At 39.8% G+C, this 18909-nt stretch overlaps 1 protein-coding gene across 1 annotated transcript in view; it reads left to right on the top strand.

Annotated features, from left to right (window-relative positions):
* Positions 1-18909, top strand: part of TRAPPC9 (trafficking protein particle complex subunit 9) — a 762741-nt gene that overhangs the window by 288950 nt on the left and 454882 nt on the right. The window contains exon 17 of the mRNA XM_071208051.1: positions 14296-14420. Coding sequence (XP_071064152.1) covers positions 14296-14420 — 125 coding nt within the window. The remainder of the gene's footprint in view (positions 1-14295; positions 14421-18909) is intronic.

Genomic DNA, 18909 nt, shown 5'->3' with positions numbered 1-18909 from the left:
ACTGCGACAGTGTGCCTTTTTAATGTGTGCAAAAATGAATGCATTGCTTGGGTAGCATCAGTGAAGAGGACTGTGAAGCCATTTTGATGGTGCTTATGATAAGTTGAGTGGGAGGCATGGTGTGCCCATTTGACCCAGTGGGACCTGCAGAACATCCTGGCCTGGTTTTGTAATGGTCAGTGCTAGGACTGAAATGTGTCATCTGGGCCCAGCTGTGCTGGGTAGAGATGAGTCCACTACTGATGACCTGTGTCATACTGTCCAAGTTACTTACCCTCTCAGAATCTCGTCTAAGATAGAGTAAGTTGGATGGCATGTACTAAGTGACAGTGCTGTGCCAAGGCCACAGGAAACAATCATGTTGTCAACCCTGTTGTTATAGGTATTTTTATTTTATTATTGTGTCTGATTTTTTTTTTTCCCTCTCAGTTCCACAAGTCTACTTTCAGCTGTCACTACTCTCTGTTTTCATAGTGCTTGTGATATAGTTGAATTCAAGACAGAAGTGTTACTTTAGCATTCAGAATTGTAGTTCTGAATTACCCACAGAGATGCTCTTAATAGAAAAATTGAGGTCTATTAATAACTGTGAAATTCTCTCTGAAAGCTTAGTCTCATTCATGGTGATAGCAGATTCATCCTTAAATATCCTTCTGTCATGACAGATCCACTAAGATCTTAGGTTCTTCCAAGGTCTTCCTTTTCTGCCCTGCCTTCCTCTTAATTGCCATCTCTGTTCTGTTAATGATAGCCTGTGTGAGCAGAAAAGTTTGCCGAATGATTGAACATAATTTTGTCCCTCTACCTTACCCCCAGCTGGAGAGCCTTTCCTTCACAGGCATTTGCAGTGCTTTGGTGTCCTGCTCACTATGTTTGTTCCATATGCTCTCTCTCCAGCCTGCAACAGCGCCCCATCCTCTTCCCAGCCCTGAGCTTGTACAGACTTAGTGCTCATCTTGCAGATGCTAGCTTCTGTCTTCCACCTGGGCTGGTGATTTTCTGTCTTCATTTTTATCTTATAAGTTACTTGTCTCTTCCATCCTCAATTATTTTAGAGAGCTTGAAGATTATTGTTGTTTTTTTTTTTGAGATCTCTATGGTACTGATGAAAGAACTGAAAAGGAGGCAAATGTTGTATGTAACTTTTAGGGTCCCCCCCCCCCCCGAAGTGTTCACACCCTCGATCCTTCTAGTGGCAAGTCATTGAGTGTTTGTGTCTTTCAGACAATGTCACATGAATGATCTCATCAAGTTTCTTGTGTTAGTTCCCATTTTAGAGCTCCCAAAACTGAGGTCCAGAGAGTGACGTGGCTTGCCCAAGGACTCTAAATGTGGTGGAATGATGACTGCAGAAAGACCTCATACCTGTATCTTTATAGCATCTGATTGAAAGGAATTCTTTCTTCCCAGAATTCTTAGATCAGGTCTCATAGAAGGAGTTGGAGTGGCTCTTTCTGTGCCTTCTTTGAATCCTTTGGATCAGTCCCTGTTGATGGAACATTTTCCATCTCTGGCCATGACTGGATCTGGGCCATCACATGGATGGAGAATGAGCGTTCTCCAAAGAAAAGAGGGATTCTGGGAAGACAAAGAACCAGACATTCATTGCATCTCTCTACTACACTCCAATACCTTTGGACCATTTCCAGAAATTAAGAATTTAGCATGTTAAAGTCTAAAATAGGATTGATATTTCCAGCGCAAAAAAGAGCCTGAGTCTTTTGTGAGCTAGCTAATGATGGGAACCATCCCTGGGTAGAGCAGGCAAAGTGTTATCCCCAAGCCCTGTGTGTGTGTGCCTGTACACATTTGAGTGAAAGAGAAGGAAGGAAAGGTTGAGAGAGAGACAGACAGATAGCCAGGAGACAGCATTTAAAATTCCTTCAGACAACATACCTTAGCTGGAAGAGGCTGATTTATGGGGCCGAGTCACCTTTAGTGTCTTCAGTAGAGCGCTCACTTATAGGCACCGCTTGACCTAGTTTCTAGGGTAGTAATGATGACAGCCCTGGAGTTCATGTTTTGCAGATGACTATGTTCATTATACTAGTACCCTTCACAGCAGACAGCAGGCTGTAGTGGAGGTTTTATAGATGTGTGGTACTGGGAGAATAAGAAAAGGGAGAGAAAAAAACTCATTGCAACCCAGCCAACAGCTTTTGATTGAGTCTTTGCAAATGAGTCTTTACACAGAGACACACGATGAAATTTCAGTTAACCAGGAGTTGATTGTTGAATGTGGCTTTGGGATGATGGAATTTTTGTTGAGCATGAGCAGGTAAGCCAATTTGACCCTGTAACTTATTCATCTATTCACTTAATACTTACTGAGCGATTACAATTTGCTAGGTTCTGTGCCAGCTACCCTGGGTCTATGATAATGACTTTGACAAGGTTTCTGCCCTCAGGAGTTTATAGTCACCTAATGCATGTAAGACTGGGGCATCATTTACTGTAATAGTAACAGTAGCTATTTTGTTGAGTGCTTGTCATGTAGTAGGCATGAAAACTTTATGTACAATAACTTAATTACTCTTCTAGATCACTTTACAACCTATATGTACATATTGACATTTTAGGGATGAGGGATTTAAAGCTCAAAGAGGTTACGTGACTTGGTAAAGGTGCTCAACCAGACAGTGGAGGAGCCAAGGTTCTCTTCCAGGTCTGCCTGACTCTGTGTGTGGCCAGGCGATGTGGCCTCTGCATGGGGCTCAGGCCTGCAGGCAGTTAGCATGGGAGTAAGAGACACTGGGATTTGGGAATGCAGAGGAAGGAGAGTTCACTTTCAGTAGGCATGGCATTCTGGAACAGGTGGCATTGGAACTGAGACTCAAAGAGGTTGGGATATTAGCATGGGCAAAGAGGTGGTCAGAGGGAACAGAATTGCAAAAGCGCAAAGGTGAGAAAACATGGGGCAGGGTAAGGGGTGAAAGGAATATATTTTTGTAAAGAAATTGCCTGAACCCACTTTGAGGGACTGATATGGTTCAATGCTGGGCTAAGTCCCCATGAGGGCCACTGCTTCCAGTCTTCCCTTCCACTCGGTGTATAGTGCTTTGGCATCCCAACCCAAACTTCACGGATTCACCATCCACTCTTCTTGGGGGGCATCGAACATGTTTTTTTTTGCCTACCTGGTCCTATGAATATATGAAAACTGCTCAGATTCTCAAGCTCTCATTTAACTCTTCTGGAATCTGCCAATTTAGGGGAAATGTTGCTTAAAATGCCAGCCTCATGTCTCTGTATTTCCTTTTTCTCTTGAGACATATCCTTAAAGTTCTTCACTGCCTTGTTAGCTTTTTACTGCTTTTAATAGAATTTAGTCCCTGTTTTTTAGTTCTCACTGGCTTAGTTGGTCTGAATAGTCTAGCCTGCTGCTAGCATCAGACTCTCCCGATCTTCAGTTTGAGCTGCCCATGGGACATCAGCTATACCTCTGCTGCTTATACTCGATGCTTGAACAAGGGCCAACTTGGCCCCTCCATTTTCTTTGGAAGTGAAAAGACCAATTTACCCCTAAATGCTTAATTCCTAGCCTTCATTCATATCTTCTATAGGCATTACTGATGGAAACAGATCAGTTTGTAATTTTTCTTATTGTAGAAGCTTAATGTCTGAGTCCTACATTTGCTATTTTGAGTTTAATGTATAATGAAACTTCTCAGATGATACTTAAAAAGGAAAGCATTTATGATAACTTAGCATTTGACCATTTGAAGTCTCTAAACAGAAAATGAGTTAATTCTACTTTACTTAGTTGAATATTTTTTTCTTTTTCTTATTTCTCCCTGCCCTGTCTGTTCTCTGTGTCCATTCGCTGTGTGTTCTTCTGTGTCTGTTGTATTCTCATTAGGCAGCTCCGGGAACCCATCCTGGGACCTTCCGGAGTGGGAGAGAGGTGATCATTCTTTTGCTCCATCTCAGCTCCCTAGTTTGCTGTGTCTCATATTATCTCTTCTCTGTGTCTCTTTTTTGTTTCATCATCTTGCTGTGTCAACTCTCCGTGTGGGTGGCACCACTCCTGGGCGGGCTGCCCTCCTGCATGGGGGCTGCACTCCTTGCACGCCGCAGCACTCCACGTGGGCCAGCTCGCCACATAGGCCAGGAGGCCCTGGGTATTGAACCCTGGACCTCCTATATGATAGGTGGAAGCTCTGTTGAACCATATCCGCTTCTCAACTTAGTTGAATATTGACATCCTGAAAATTGCATTACTTAAGGGAGCATACCTTAACAAATAATGTTTAAGAGAAATCTGTTTTTTGAAAAAAATCAATGACCATTTACGTTATGTTTGGTTAACAAGTTTTTACAAGGAGATATTAGGCATAAAGCCCTAGTTCTAGGTGGGAATTTTGAAATATTTATTCTGTATCAGCTAAAAGTAAATTCTCTTTGGCTTCTTACAAGAACTTTACTTGTTTAATAAGAAGTTAGGATGAGTTTGTTTGAGATATATGGCCATTTGAATTTACTTTTCTAACCACTGTAGGATAGTATAAAGAATCCTTGGCTTGAGATAGAATTGTGGGAAGATGGGGGAGTAGGAAACTCCAGTAACAGTCTAAATCAGCTATCAGGGAGGAGCTAGAGGGAGAGGCTGATACATTGCTGTAACACTGTGAATTTCACCTATCATGCCGCAACTACTATAGCCCATTCCTCAGCTGCATGTCAGGCAGCAGTGGCAGCTAAGCCTGGGCTTCTGGTGCAGCTTGCTGGTGCCAGGGTGGGCTATAAAGACTAGTCTTCCAAAATCCTGGGAAATGTGGTTTTACCACTAATCACTGCTTTTGATCATCTACTTCAGATCACTGGGGGGGACCTGGCTCTGAGGGTGGCCATAATAAATATATTATGTGTACTAAGTATCTAAGTACATAATAAACATATGTAAAGTTACTCAAGATCATCAGCCACTAAAGAAATTCAAATTAAAACTGCAGTGAGATACCAGTGCACACCCACTGGGATGGTTATTGTAAAAGAAAAACAAAACCAGCCTGAATTCAACCTGTTGGTGAGGATGCAAAGGAATAGAAACCCTCATACTTCATTGGTGGGAATATAAAATGGTGCAGATGCTTTGGAGGAGAATTTAGTGGTTCCTTAGAAAGTTAAACATCAAATTACCATGTGACTCGGTAGTTCTACTTTCTAGGTATATACTCCGAAGAATTGAAAGCAGGGATGTGGACAGATGTTTATACACCAGTATTCATTGCAGCATTATTCACAAAGGCCAAAAGGTGGAAGCAACCCAAGTGTCTGTCAACCAATGAATGGATAAACAAAATGTGATATAGTCATACAATGTAATAATATTCAGCCATAGAAAGAAATGAGTGCTGCTACATGCTGCTACATGGATGAACGTTGTTGAAGACATCATGTTGTGTGGAATAAGCCAGACTCAAAAGGACAAATATTCCTTTTAGTTTGCCTCTGGCTAACTCGGGCAGGCTCCGGTGTGGTTGCCAGGGTGCGTTTCTGTCCTCGTGCTGGGAGGCGACTGCCAGCACTGCTGATGTCACATCATCGGCAGTGTTGTCTGGCATGCAGAATGAGGGTCCCCAAGGTCAGGAACCAGATAGATGCAAGGACAGAGGACAGAGGGAGCAGGGGCTGGGGGCAGGGAGAGGGGAGCCTGGGCTTTGGCACCTCCCCACCTTCTGCCCATCAAAGCACTCAGTCACTCACTCACATGCCGCTCCTCCTCAATGGGAACCTGCAGGAAGTCTGGTGTCCAGTTAGCTTAGTGACAGGGTAAAGGAAAACTTTTGTAGAAACGTCAGAGTTAGGGGGCAAAAATAAATGTGTAACTATTGATTGTCCTGGCAGATCAATCATGTTTTTTCCATTTAGTTGGTGGGTAATTAGTGGTGGTAACAGCTGTGATGACTCACATATAAGCTAGAGTGAATCAGTCAGGGGGGTCTCAAAGCACCCACTTCAGGAGACCCCAGCCACTGATAACCCGTTTCAAGTCAATTCAACAAGTATTTATTTATTTAATTCCCCCCCCTCCCCTGGTTGTCTGTTCTTGGTGTCTGTTTGCTGCGTCTTGTTTCTTTGTCCGCTTCTGTTGTCGTCAGCGGCACGGGAAGTGTGGGCGGCACCATTCCTGGGCAGGCTGCACTTTCTTTCGCGCTGGGTGGCTCTCCTTATGGGGCGCACTCCTTGCGCGTGGGGCTCCCCTACGCGGGGGACACCCCTGCGTGGCAGGGCACTCCTTGCGCGCATCAGCACTGCGCATGGGCCAGCTCCACACGGGTCAAGGAAGCCTGGGGTTTGAACCGCGGACCTCCCATATGGTAGACGGACACCCTAACCACTGAGCCAAGTCTGTTTCCCTCAACAAGTATTTATTGAGTGCCTACTAAGTTCATGGACTGTGCTGCCAGAATAACAATGAGCAAAGGGTTCTATTTTTTTTTGTCTTTATTTTTTTAATATTACATTAAAAAAATATGAGGTCCTCATATACCCCCCACTCCCCTAATCCCACTCCTCCCCCCATAACAATAATCTCCTCCATCATCATGAGACATTCATTGCATTTGGTGAATACATCTCTGAGCACCACTGCACCTCATGGTCAATGGCCCACACCATAGCCCACACTCTCCCACAGTCCACCCAGTGGGCCATGGGAGGACATACAATGTCTGGTAACTGTCCCTGTGCACCACCCAGGACAACTCCAAGTCCCGAAATTGCCTCCACATCTCATCTCTTCCTCCCATTCCCCACACCCAGCAGCCACCATGGCCACTTTCTCCACACCAAGAGCAAAGAATTCTAATCTAAACTTGCCCTACTTGAAATTTTCCCAGTTGGTTTATTGTTTAGGATCATGGTTCTAGGGAATGACAAGTGGAATACTGTCAAAAGACATAATTTTGTTTAAATGTGCTCTGAAATGCTTAGAGGGAAAGAGTTTGAGCTGTTTTATAAATGAAAAGTAGGTTTAAAAGTTGCTTTACAAATAGTAGAAAGTATTGGGGGAGAGTGTAAACTACAATGTAAACTATAATCCATGTGGTGCAGCAGTGTTCCAAAATATATTCACCAAATGCAATGAATGATGAAAGAGGTTGTTGATGTGGGAGGGGTGGGAGGTGGGGTGTTGGGTATATGGGAACCTCTTATTTTTTTAATATAACATTTTTTGTGACCTATATATCTTCAAAAAAAAAAAGAAATATATACATATTGTACATTTAAAAAAAGATTAATAACAGCAGAAACTCTTTAGGTGGGGAGAAAATAAATATTCTGTGATTAAAAAAACAACACGACAAATAGTAGAATATGACTTCTAATATTTGCTGGTAGACAGCTAAATAGGATTTTTAATAGTAAGTGACTTCAAAGAAATGTTGAATGGTTAGAAAATTTTAATAAGGTAGAAAAAAATTAGAAATTATAAGCAATTACAGAGGAATGCTATGCAGACCCAAGGAGTTATATTTCTGTTGCTACTGTTGTTGTGTGTAATTTCTTTTTTTGCCTTGAGAAATACAAATAAACTTCGAGAAATACAAATAAACTTCCAGAAAGCACATGTTCTGAGCCCCTGATAAGTATCCATCCCTCCCACCCCAGAAAAGGACCACAACTCTATAAAAGAAAAAGAAAAAAATAAAAAATAAAAAAGGACAAATATTGTATGACTTCTCTTATACTTGGTTATACTTATAACCAACAAATTCTTAGAGACAGGAAGCTGAATAATGGTTGATGGGGGAGTGGAGAATGGGCAGTTATTACTAAATGAGTATTGGTTTGGGATGAGGCATAGTTGTGAAAGTTACACAGTATTTGTTACTGTACTTATGTCAAGGAGTTGTCCACTTAAAATAATTTGTTATGTATATTTTGTCACAGTTAAAAACTGAAAAATCGTTGGTAGGCTTAGAATCAAAGAAGTTTCAGGTCTGTCATCCATCCTTAGATCCATCTGTCCATACATCCAAGTTTATGAAATATCCTTTCAGGTGTGGTACTATTTCAGAATCAATTATTGCCGATATGACCTTGGGCAAGTTATTCATTGCTCTTCTTTAAAGGGCAACTTATAAAGTACCATACTGATACGAGTTGTCATCTAACCAACCTCATTTTCTGCTTTTTTCCTTTCTTCTATATCTGTTTCCATGCATCTTAAGCCAAAATTAATATTCAGTTTCTACACTAACATAGATTGATAATTTGTATCCTTGACTTGGTTTCCATTTGAAGTCCATCATATATATATATATTTTAATATATTTTTTATTTTTAAAAGATACATAGATCACACAAAATGTTACATTAAAAAAATATAGGGGATTCCTAAAGAAGTCGGTCATATTTGACATACTTATAGTTATGCCTCTCCTACATGCCTACTGTTATCTGTAAGGGAAATCTAACAGATTATTCAGGGTTCTCCAGAAAAACAAAATTGACAGTATACACATAAATGCACACATATATTTATATATGTAAATAGCAAGAGATTTACTATTGGGATTAGCTCAAATCTGTAATAAAGAAGAATTGTTATATATAATTACATAATTGATAGAGGCAATCAACTGGCTAATGATTTTTCCATGAAGTACCTGCACAGTAACAATCAAGCTTGCTTGGCCAGACAACTAGTCACAGTAACTTAGTCAAATTGACGGGTGAAATTAACCATCACACCCAACTAATGGGAATACTATTGGGAGACAATCTCTTTATGGTCTTGAAAGTAATAAAACTACATTCAGATTACTCACTCATTCACCTGGGGTCTTCTCTTTAGTTAGCTGGAATTAATGGGGTTTTACTTAATGTATCTATCCCCTAAGGTCTGTTATTTTAAATGGATTTATCTACAAATGAAACGGTGTTCCAGAACAGTGAAAAGATCAAATGTATGGGTGACAGACAGACCTAAATGTGAACCCTGTCTCTGTTTCTTAGTTTAAAAATCAATTAAAAAAATTTTTTTCTTTCCTCCTCTATGAGAGAAGTTTTGGATTAACAGAACAATCATGCATGAAATATGCCCATATACCTCCCCACCACCACCACCTTCATTTTTTACAATTGATGATAGAATATTTTTATAATTGTATTATTAACTAAAGTTGATGGTTTAACTTAGGATTCACTGTGTAGTGTAATTCTAGGGATTTTTTTTTTGTGGCAGTATCTTGTTTTCTTTTTGTTTGTTTGTTTACTTATTTATTTATTCTCCCCACTTGCTGCTTGCTGTTTCCTCTCTCTGTCCATTCACTGCACATTCTTCTATGTCTGCTTGTCTCCCTTTGTTGTGTCATCTGGCTGTGCCACATCTGCAGGTGTGGGCCATCAGCTTTCAGCTCTCTGTGGGCGCACGGGCCAGCTTGCCTTCACAAGGAGGCCCTGGGATGTGAACCCAGGGCCTCCCATGTGGTAGACGGGAGCCCAGTTGATTGAGGCACAGCTGCTTCCCCAGTTCCATGGATTTAAAAAAAATTTTATTCTGTTGCCTTTTATACAATCTAACATCTCCTCTTTTAATCTTACTCAGATGTATATTTCAGTACTGTTAATTCTGTTCACAGTGTTGTGCTACATCACCACCATCAATTACCAGAACATTTCCATCATTCCAAATAAGACCCTGTACATTTTAGGCCTTAACTTTCTGTTCTGTATCTTCACTCTGTAACCTATAGTCTAGATTCTGACTCTGTGAGTTTGCTTATTCTAATTTTTTCACATCAGTGAGATCATGCAATATTTGTCCTTTTGTGTCAGATATTTCGCTCAACATATCTTCAGGGTTCATTCATATTGTAACATGTATCAGGAATTCATTCCTTTTTATGGCTGAATAATATTCCATTATATGTATAGACCACATTTTATTTATCCGTTCAGCAGTTGACAGACACTTGGGTTGCTTCTATCTTGTGGCAATTGTGAATAACGCTGAACAGTGTTGTGCAAATATCTATTGTCCCTGCTTTCAATTCTTTTTTGTATATACCTAGTGGTGGGATTGCCAAGCCACGTGCTAGCTCTATTTAGCTTTCTGAGGAACTGTCTTCCACTGCGGCTACAGCATTTTATATTACCACCAGCAGTGAATGAGTGTTCTTGTTTCTTCACATCCTCTCCAACACTTGTTGTTGTTGTTATTATTATTATTATTTTAAACAGCAGCCATTCTAATGAGTATGAATATTATCTCATTATGATTTTGATTTGCATTTCCCTGATGGCCAACGATGTTTTGCATCTTTTCATGTGCTTTCTGGCTATTTGTATATCTCCTTTGGAGAGATGTCTGTTCAAGCCTTTTGTCTGTTTTTAAATTGGGTTGTTTGTATTTTTAAGTTGAAAGATTTTAAAAATATATTCTGGATATTAATCCTTTATCTGCCATGTCAGTTGGCCCTACTTTGGAGTTGGTGTTTCTCTGTGATGGAGCTGGACTCAGATGTGATCTTCTTTCACAAGCCTCTCCTGTTACTTTTACTGGAACTGTAGTTGGTGCTGGGGTTTAATGTATTCCCAGGGGACCTGAATCTCTGGACTGTCCATGTGATAGTCAGGCCCTGAGCCTCAAGACTTGCAACTCCTACACTCTGGTTTATTGGACTTACCCAACTCAGCTAACGTGGAGGTGAAGAAGGTCAACCACCACACCAGGGAGCCAAGAGTGCCTACAACTGAAAGCAGGAGAATTGTGTCAAGCATCCATGTGGAATCTAAGCCCCCTCTTGACATAGATGTGGAGTGGACACAACCATTCTAAGGTCCACAGGATGGAGGAATAGAGTATGGATTAGAGTGGACTTACTGATATTCTATTCATGAACTATTGTGATCAGTAATCGAAGAAAATGTGGCATTGGTGTGGAGAAAGTGGCCATGGTGGCTGCTGGGGTTAGGGAGTGGGAGGAAGAGAGGAGATGTGAGGGCGTTTTTGGAACTTGGAGTTGTCCTGGGTGGTGCTGCAGGGACATGTGCTGGACATTGTATGTCCTCCCATGGCCCACTGGGTGGACTGTGGGAGAGTGTGGGCTACGGTGTGGGCCATTGACCATGAGGTGCAGCGGTGCTCAGAGATGTATTCACCAAATGCAATGAATGTCTCATGATGATGGGGGAGGTTGTTGTTATGGGGGAGGAGTGGGGTGAGGGCGGTGGGGGGTATATGGGGACCTCGTATTTTTTTAATGTAACATTAAAAAAATAAAGAAAAAAAATCCTTTATCTGATATGTGGTTTCCAAATATTTTATCCTATTGTGTAGGTTGCCATGTTATTCTCAGGATAAAATCCTTTGAGGCACAAAAGTTTTTAATTTTGATGAGGTCCCATTATCTGTTTTTTCTTTTTTTGTTTTCTTTGGGTATAAAATCCAATAAAACATTGCCTAACACAGGCCCTGAAGATGTTTTCATACATTTTCTTGTAGGAATTTGATAGTTTGAGCTCTTATATTAAGGTTCATTTGTTAAAATGTTTTTGAATAAGAATGAAATTTTATTTTAAACCTTTTTTATTGTAAAATAAAAAATAAAAACAGACTCTGAAAGCCACACAAAACAAACATATAGCTTACTGTATTGTTATAAAGGTAAAATTCTTATAATTATTACCGGAGTCCAAAAGTTGAACTTTGTCTGCTAACAGGTGCCCCATCCCAGTTTTACCCCCATTCTTACCCCAAAGAGAGCCTCCGTCTTGATTTTTTTGTAATTAATTTAATATTTTTAAATAGTTTTATCACACAAATGTTTTTCCCAGGAACAAGTTTTTTAGAAAAAATTCAAATTTATTTGAAGTCTCTCAATCTCTCCCCTATCCTTTTCTTTGCCTTGTAATTTGTCTTCTGACAAATCTGGGAACTCAGGGTTTAAAAATTATTACATCTATTTTTAAGCATTGCTGTCAAAATTTTTTGATAATTTGATTTTCTTTCCCTTTCAGTTCACTTGTTTTTGCTTAGATGCCCAAAGGATTTTTTTCTTTCATATAGAAGTGCAATATTTTTTGTTAAAATAAACCACAATATTGGTGATAGTCTCAGGTTCATTGTGTGCTCTTTCAGTATTTTGCTGCAAATCTTTTTAATTTCAGAAAAGTTTTCTTGAATTGTAGGTTTTGATATTTGTTTACCTTGATTGATCTTCTTCTTTAGGGATTCCATTGATCTGTATGTTGAGTCTTCTTTTTATGTCTTCAGTATTTGCCATTTCCCTGAAATACTTTTGATTTCTTCATTTCTTTTTGATTAAAAATGTCCTGTTTTCTCTCATAGGCATAAACTGATATGTTTATTTGCTCTTGTGTTCTCAGTTTGGTCTTCATTTCTGAAATCATTTAAAAATTTTGTTTATTTTTAGCATTTGCTTTTGAAATACTTTTAGATTTCTGGAAGAGTTGCCGAAAGTGCAGTGCATTCTCGTGTGTCACTCAGCTCTCCCTCGTGTAGTCCCCATGAATAATCAGGGCACCCTTATGCAGTGGTCCTTTTAATTGGTAATTTTTCCTTTGTTTTGTCATGTCGAGTTTTTCAAATTATGATATATGCTGTTCTTTCATCTCTCATGTCTTATATCATTTTCCTAATGCTTTAAAATTTGTTTTGAAATAGGATGTTTTAATTGTGATTTTTGTGGAAGGGTCTTTCTGGCATGCTTTTATTGTCTGTTGGGATTTTATTCTGCATACTTTCTTTTTTTCCTCTTAATAACTTTCCAGAGAATTTGAAAATGACAGGGATTTGTTACTTTGATCTTGCTCATTTTACGTGAAATTCCCTCTTCTTTTTCCTGCACAAGCCCTGATAGTTCACAGGGCTCGGGGCTATTGGTGGTTTGTGTATTGGGTCTGTGGGACTACCTTGGCACCTGGTTAGTGCCAGCTAGAGTTTAGGTTTTGCTTTCTAGCTGCTCTGCTTTTATGTTGCAGTTCTGAGAGATTCAGAGATATGCTACACTGCTGTCTTCTCAGAACAAAGAAAAGAATATCTATGTAAGAGGGATGGGGAGTGCTGTGGGTGGACAGGAGGGGGATGGCAGGTGGCAAGGTGGGCTTCACTGAGAAGGCGATGGCGTTTGTGCCTGGCTTGAAGAAGTGCGGGACTTAGCTGTGTACACGGAGCAAAGGGAGGTGAAGGAGGAGCCAGGGCTGAGACCCGTGGTGGGAGCCTCCCTGCCATGCAGGAGGAAAGGCCACTGAGGCCGTGGGCTGCGGGGGTTGGTCAGGGAGGGTGCTGGATGGCCAAACCAATGGGTGGCCTTGGACAGAGCAGCAAGGAAGTCCTTCATTAGTCCTGGAGAGAAATGACAGTGACTCAGATCAGGGAGGTAGCCATTAAAATAATTTCTGGATGTGCTTTTCTTTAAAAAAGGTTTATTTTCTTTCTTTCTTCCCCTTTTCCCTTGGTTTTTGCTCATTGTCTGCTCTTTGTGTCTGTTCATTGTCTGCTCTTCTTATTTTTTTCTTTAGGAGGCACCAGGATCCGAACTCAGGACCTCCCATGTGGCAGGGAGGTGCCATATTGCTTGAGTCATATTTGCTTCCTACTTGGGGTGTCTCTTGTTGTGTCTCCTTGTTGCGTCATCTTGGTTGCGTCAGCTCACGGCACCAGCCCATTGTGTCAGCTCGCTGTCTTGCTCATCTTCTTTAGGAGGCACTGGGAACCAAATCCTGGACCTCCCATGTGGCAGGCGGTTGCCCAACTGCTTGAGCCACATCCATTTTCCTGGATGTGCTTTGAGAGCTAGCAGATTTCCTATTGGATTGGACATGGGTGTGAGATCGAGAGAGGACTTAAGATGCATTCTGGATTAGAGTGATTGATTATGTCAACAAGTAAGAACACTACTAGAGAGCAACAAGTGCCCCACAGAGCTTTAAATAGAGACCTGGGACAGAGTCATGGCTGCTTTAAGTTGGGTGAGGAGGTGCCATTTAAAGGAAGATAAAGTTGCCAGATGGAGCCTGGTGTACGAAGGGGAGACCAGTCCAGGCTGAGGGATACCTTGTGCAAAGGCCCAGGCAGAGGCCAGGAAAAGGAAGCCAGTGAGGCTGCCCCGTGCTGCAGCAGCTGGTGAGCAGCTGTCCTGTTTATGCATGGCACGTTCTCAACTTCCTGTTGACACTTGGTGTGAATATAGGTTGAAGGAAGATTCGTCAGGCAGTAAAGGCAGAATCCAGACTGTTCCTCCCAGTCAGTGTATTTGAATACAAACACCTATATTTTTAAAACTTTTAAGCTAACTGACATTTTTTCTTCCTATTTTTTAGATGGAATCAGCGTCACTGGCTTTCCACTGTCCAGTCCTTTTCGCCAGGTTGTCAGGCCCCGAGTGGACAGCAAAACTACAAATCCACCTGAAAGCAGCAAAGCAGGTGACTTCAGCCACGTGAAGGTGAGCCAGTAGATCCTTCAGAAGTGTGTCCTGCTGGTGACATGCCATGCTTGATTTCTGCTAAGTCTGTTCTGAGGCAAAGTTTGAGTACTTTTCAGAAAGGAAAGGAAGTGTATATTTGACAATACAATTGTGTTTGTGGAAAGTAGAAACATTACTTATTTTTTTAATGGATTTTTCATGATTTTCTGTGTATAGGATCATGTCATCTACAAATAGGGAATGTTTTACTTCTTCCTTTCCAGTTTGGATGCTTTTTCTTTCTTTGTCTTGTCTAGGTACTCTCGCAAGAACTTCCAGCCCAGTGTTGAAAAACAGTGGTGACTGTGGGCATCCTTGTCTTGTTTCTGACCTTAGAGGGAAAATCTTTCACCATTAAGTAGGATGTTAGTTATGCCTTTTATCATGTTGAGGAAGTTTTCTTCTGTTCCCTTGTGTTTAAGTGTTTTATTTTTTAAAACATGTTTTGTAATTTATTAAGATTTATCAAAAATGTGCTATGTTCTCTACAGAACTGTGATTTCCTGAGCTGCTTGTATCAAAACTACATGAAAGATGCATTTCTTGGAAGTTAAATAGTTTCAGAATGCCTCCATAATGCTTACTGAATATTATTCTCTTCCAGGGTGAACTGTGTGCCAAATTATACTTGTATTGACAGTAGTTCTAAGTGTTTTTATCAAGAAGCATTGTTGGATTTTGTCAAGTGCTTTTTCTGCATCAAATGAGATGATAAAGTGTCCCCTTCCCCCACTCTTTTAGTGTGTGGTGTATTTCATTAATTGATTTTCTTATTTTGTACCACCCTTGCATACCAGGGATAAATCCTACTTGATCATCATGTATAGTTATTTGAATATGCTGTGGGATTTGGTTTGTTATTATTTTGTTGAGGACTTTTGCATCTATATTCATAAGAAATATTGGTCTGTAGTTTTCTTTTCTTGTGGTATCTTTATCCGGCTTTGGTATGAGGGTGATGTCAGCCTTGTAGAATGAATTAGAGTGTTCCCTCTTCTTCATTTTTTTTGGAAGTGTTTGAGCAGAATTGGAGTTAAATCTTCTTATAATGTCTGATAGAATTCCCCTGAAAAGCCAGTTAATCCTGAGCTTTCTTGGTTTGGAGGATTTTGATAACTAATTCAATCACTTTTCCAGTAATTTGTTTGTTGAAATCTTCTGTTTCTTCTTGAATCATTTTAGTAGTTTGTATGTTTCTAAGAATTTGTCTATTTCATCTAGGCTATCTAATTTATTGGCGTACAGTTGTTCATATAACTTCTTTTGATGTCTTCCCTGGTCCATATGTTACTTAGAAGTATGTTGTTTAATTTGCAAACATTTGTGAATTTCCTTTCTTTCCTCCTGTTATTTTTTCTCTCCCTCCTCTCACCTTGCTCTCTTTGCTGTCTGTGTCCATTCACTGTGTGATCTTCTGTGTCTTTTTCTTTCTCTTTTTTTGTCTTCTCTTCTTGTTTTCTCCTCTAGGCTTCACTGAGATTCGAGCCTGGGGACCTCTGATGTGGGAGAGAGGTTCCCTGTCACTTGTGCCACCTCAGTTCCTGGTTTCTGCTGCGTCTCGCCTTGACTCCCCTGTGTCTTTCTTTTGTTGTGTCATCATCTTGCTGTGTTGCTTGCAGTGCGGCCTGACTCACTGCTTGGGCACGCCTTTACCAGGAGGCCCCGGGATCGAACCCGAGTCCTCCCATGTGGTAGATGGAAGTCCAATCGCTTGAGCCACACCCGCTTCCCATTTCCTCCTGTAACTGATGTCTTCTTCAATTCCATTTTGATTGGAGAACATACTTTGTGCGATTTCAGTTCTTTAAAAATTATTGGGATTTGCTTTATGGCCTAGCATCTGGCCTATCTTGGAGATGTTGTAAGTATACTTGAAAAAATGTATATTTTGCCCTTGTTCAGTAGACTGTTCTACAGATATCAGTTAATTCAAATTGATTGATCGTGTTGTTCAGGTCTTCTATATTTTTCTGTCTAGTTGTCCTTTCCATAATTAAGAATGGAATATTAAAATCTTCAATTGTTTCTTTGAATCATACATTTTTCCCTTAAATTCTGTGGGTTTTTCTTCATTTGTTTTTGGGCTCTGCCGTCAGATATATATTTTTTATTTTTGTTTCTAATTTCTATATCTTCCTCATTAATTTATCTTTTTATCATTATAAAATGTTCCTCTTTTATATAAATTTCTCTTGTAACAGATTTTTGTTTTGAACCCTATTTTGTCTCATATTATTATAGTTACTCCTCTCAAGCTTAATGTCTCAATGACAATCTTTCTATCCTTTTCCTTTCAATCTATTTATGTGTTTGAATTTAATGTATCTGCCAGACAGCATGTAGTTGGATCTTGTTTTTTTTCCCACCAGAAAAATCTCTGCTGTTTGATAGGATTTTGTAATCCAGTCAATGTTTCTGTCATTATGGTTGGATTTACGCCTGACATTTTGCTATTTATTTTCTGCATCTCATGTCTTTTTTTCTTTTCTTTTCTTCTGTCCTGCCTCCTTTGTATTTATTTTCTTTTATATAATTTTAAATACTTTGTGATTTTTAACTCTTTTTAGAATTGCTTTTTTAGTGGATCATCTAGGTATTACAATGTTCATTTTCATTTATCACAAACCTCCAGAGTAAAGCTAATTTAATTTCCATATAATATAGAAAATTTGCTCCAGTGTAGCTCCATTCCCTTTCTCACCCTTTGTGTTCTGGTTGTCATAGGTATTGAATCTTTATATATGTTATAAAATCAGTAGTATGGTGTTAAAATTACTGTTTTATGTAATGTTATGCTGTTTAAAGGGGTTAAGAGAAGAAAAAAGGAAAGATATCTTGGCAGAGTCTTTTATATTAATCTACATTTTTTCCATTTCCCCTACTCTTTTTTTCTCCCTGTGTATTTGAGTTACCAGCTGGTATATTTCATTTGCTCCAATTTAATTTTATTCTGTTTCCTCACTTTTATGTTGTTAGTACCACATTTATTACATATTTTATGTTATCAAGCAATACAATTTTATAATTGTTGTTTTATTATTTTTTAAATCATGGAGAGAGTTACAAGATTTAAAAGGATTTACAAGGAAAGAAAAAGATTTATACTATCCTTTGCCCCTTTGTGTGGATTCAGTTTACCATGTTGTTTTATTTCCTTTAAACTTGAAGTACTTCCTTTGAATTTTTGCAGGACAGATATGCTAGCAATGAAATCTCTCAGTTTTTGTCTTTCTGGAAATGTCTTTGCTTCACCTTCATATTTGAAGAATAGTTTTGCGGGATATAGAATTTTTGATTGCCATTTTTTCTTTAAGCACTTTGAATACAGCATCCCACTGGCCTCCATTGTTTCTTCCCCTTTTTACTCTCTTATCCTTCTAAAATTCCCATTCTACATATGATAGTATTCCTGATGGTATCCTACAGGTGTTTGAAGCTTTGCTCATTATTGTTTTTATTCCTATTTCTTTCTGTTCATCATATTGATAATTTCTATTGTTCTATCTTCAAGTTGCTGATTTTTTTTCCTGCCGGTTTAAATCTGCTGTTGATGAAAATCAAGTGTATTTTTCATTTTAATCTTTTCTACTTTTCAACTTCAAAATTTCTATTTGGTTCTTTTTAAAATAATTTCTATCTTTTTTTGTTTTTAATTTCTCTCCCCTTCCCCCTCCCGCACTCCTGTTGTCTGTTCTCTGTGTCTATTTGCTGCGTGTTCTTCTTTGTCTGCTTCTGTTGTTGTCAGCGGCACGGGAACCTGTGTTTCTTTTTGTTGCGTCATCTTGTTGCATCAGCTCTCTGTGTGTGCAGCACCATTCCTGGCAGGCAGCACTTTCTTTCACGCTGGGTGTCTCTCCTTACGGGACGCACTCCTTGCGCGTGGGGCTCCCCTATGCGGAGATACCCCTGCGTGGCAGGCACTCCTTGCGTGCATCAGCACTGCGCGTAGGCCTGCTCCACACAGGTCAAGGAGGCCCAGGGTCTAAACCGCGGACCTCCCATGTGGTAGGCGGATGCCCTAACCACTGGGCCAAGTCTGCTTCCCTAATTTCTATCTTTTTGAATGATATGCTCTGTTTGTTATCATATTCTCCTTTACTTATGTTTGGGGGACTTTGGGCTCCCTCAGAGACAATGTCCCTCCATATTTTTCTATGTTTGAGTCATGTAATATTTCCTTCTTCTTTGCATATCTCATAATTTTTTTTTGTGGTAGACTGGACATTTTAGATGATACATTGTAGTAAGTGAATTCTGAGCCCCCTCCTCCTCAGGGGGAGGGGTGGTTGTTATTGCTGTTTTTATTTTTTGTTTGCTTGTTCATTTGTTTGATGACTTGCTGGACTACTTTTATTTTGTCTATTTACCTCTCACTATGTGAGATGTCTGTGTTTATTTTTCCACTCTTAATTTTAGCCTGTATTTCTAGGTCTTGCCCCAGATTCAGCGGAGCTTATTGGTCAACTAG

Source organism: Dasypus novemcinctus, chromosome 14 (genome assembly GCF_030445035.2).
Source record: "Dasypus novemcinctus isolate mDasNov1 chromosome 14, mDasNov1.1.hap2, whole genome shotgun sequence".
Lineage (NCBI taxonomy): Eukaryota > Metazoa > Chordata > Mammalia > Cingulata > Dasypodidae > Dasypus > Dasypus novemcinctus.
The sequence above is the reverse complement of the archived record's forward strand: the minus strand, read 5'-3'. Positions and strand labels throughout refer to the sequence as shown.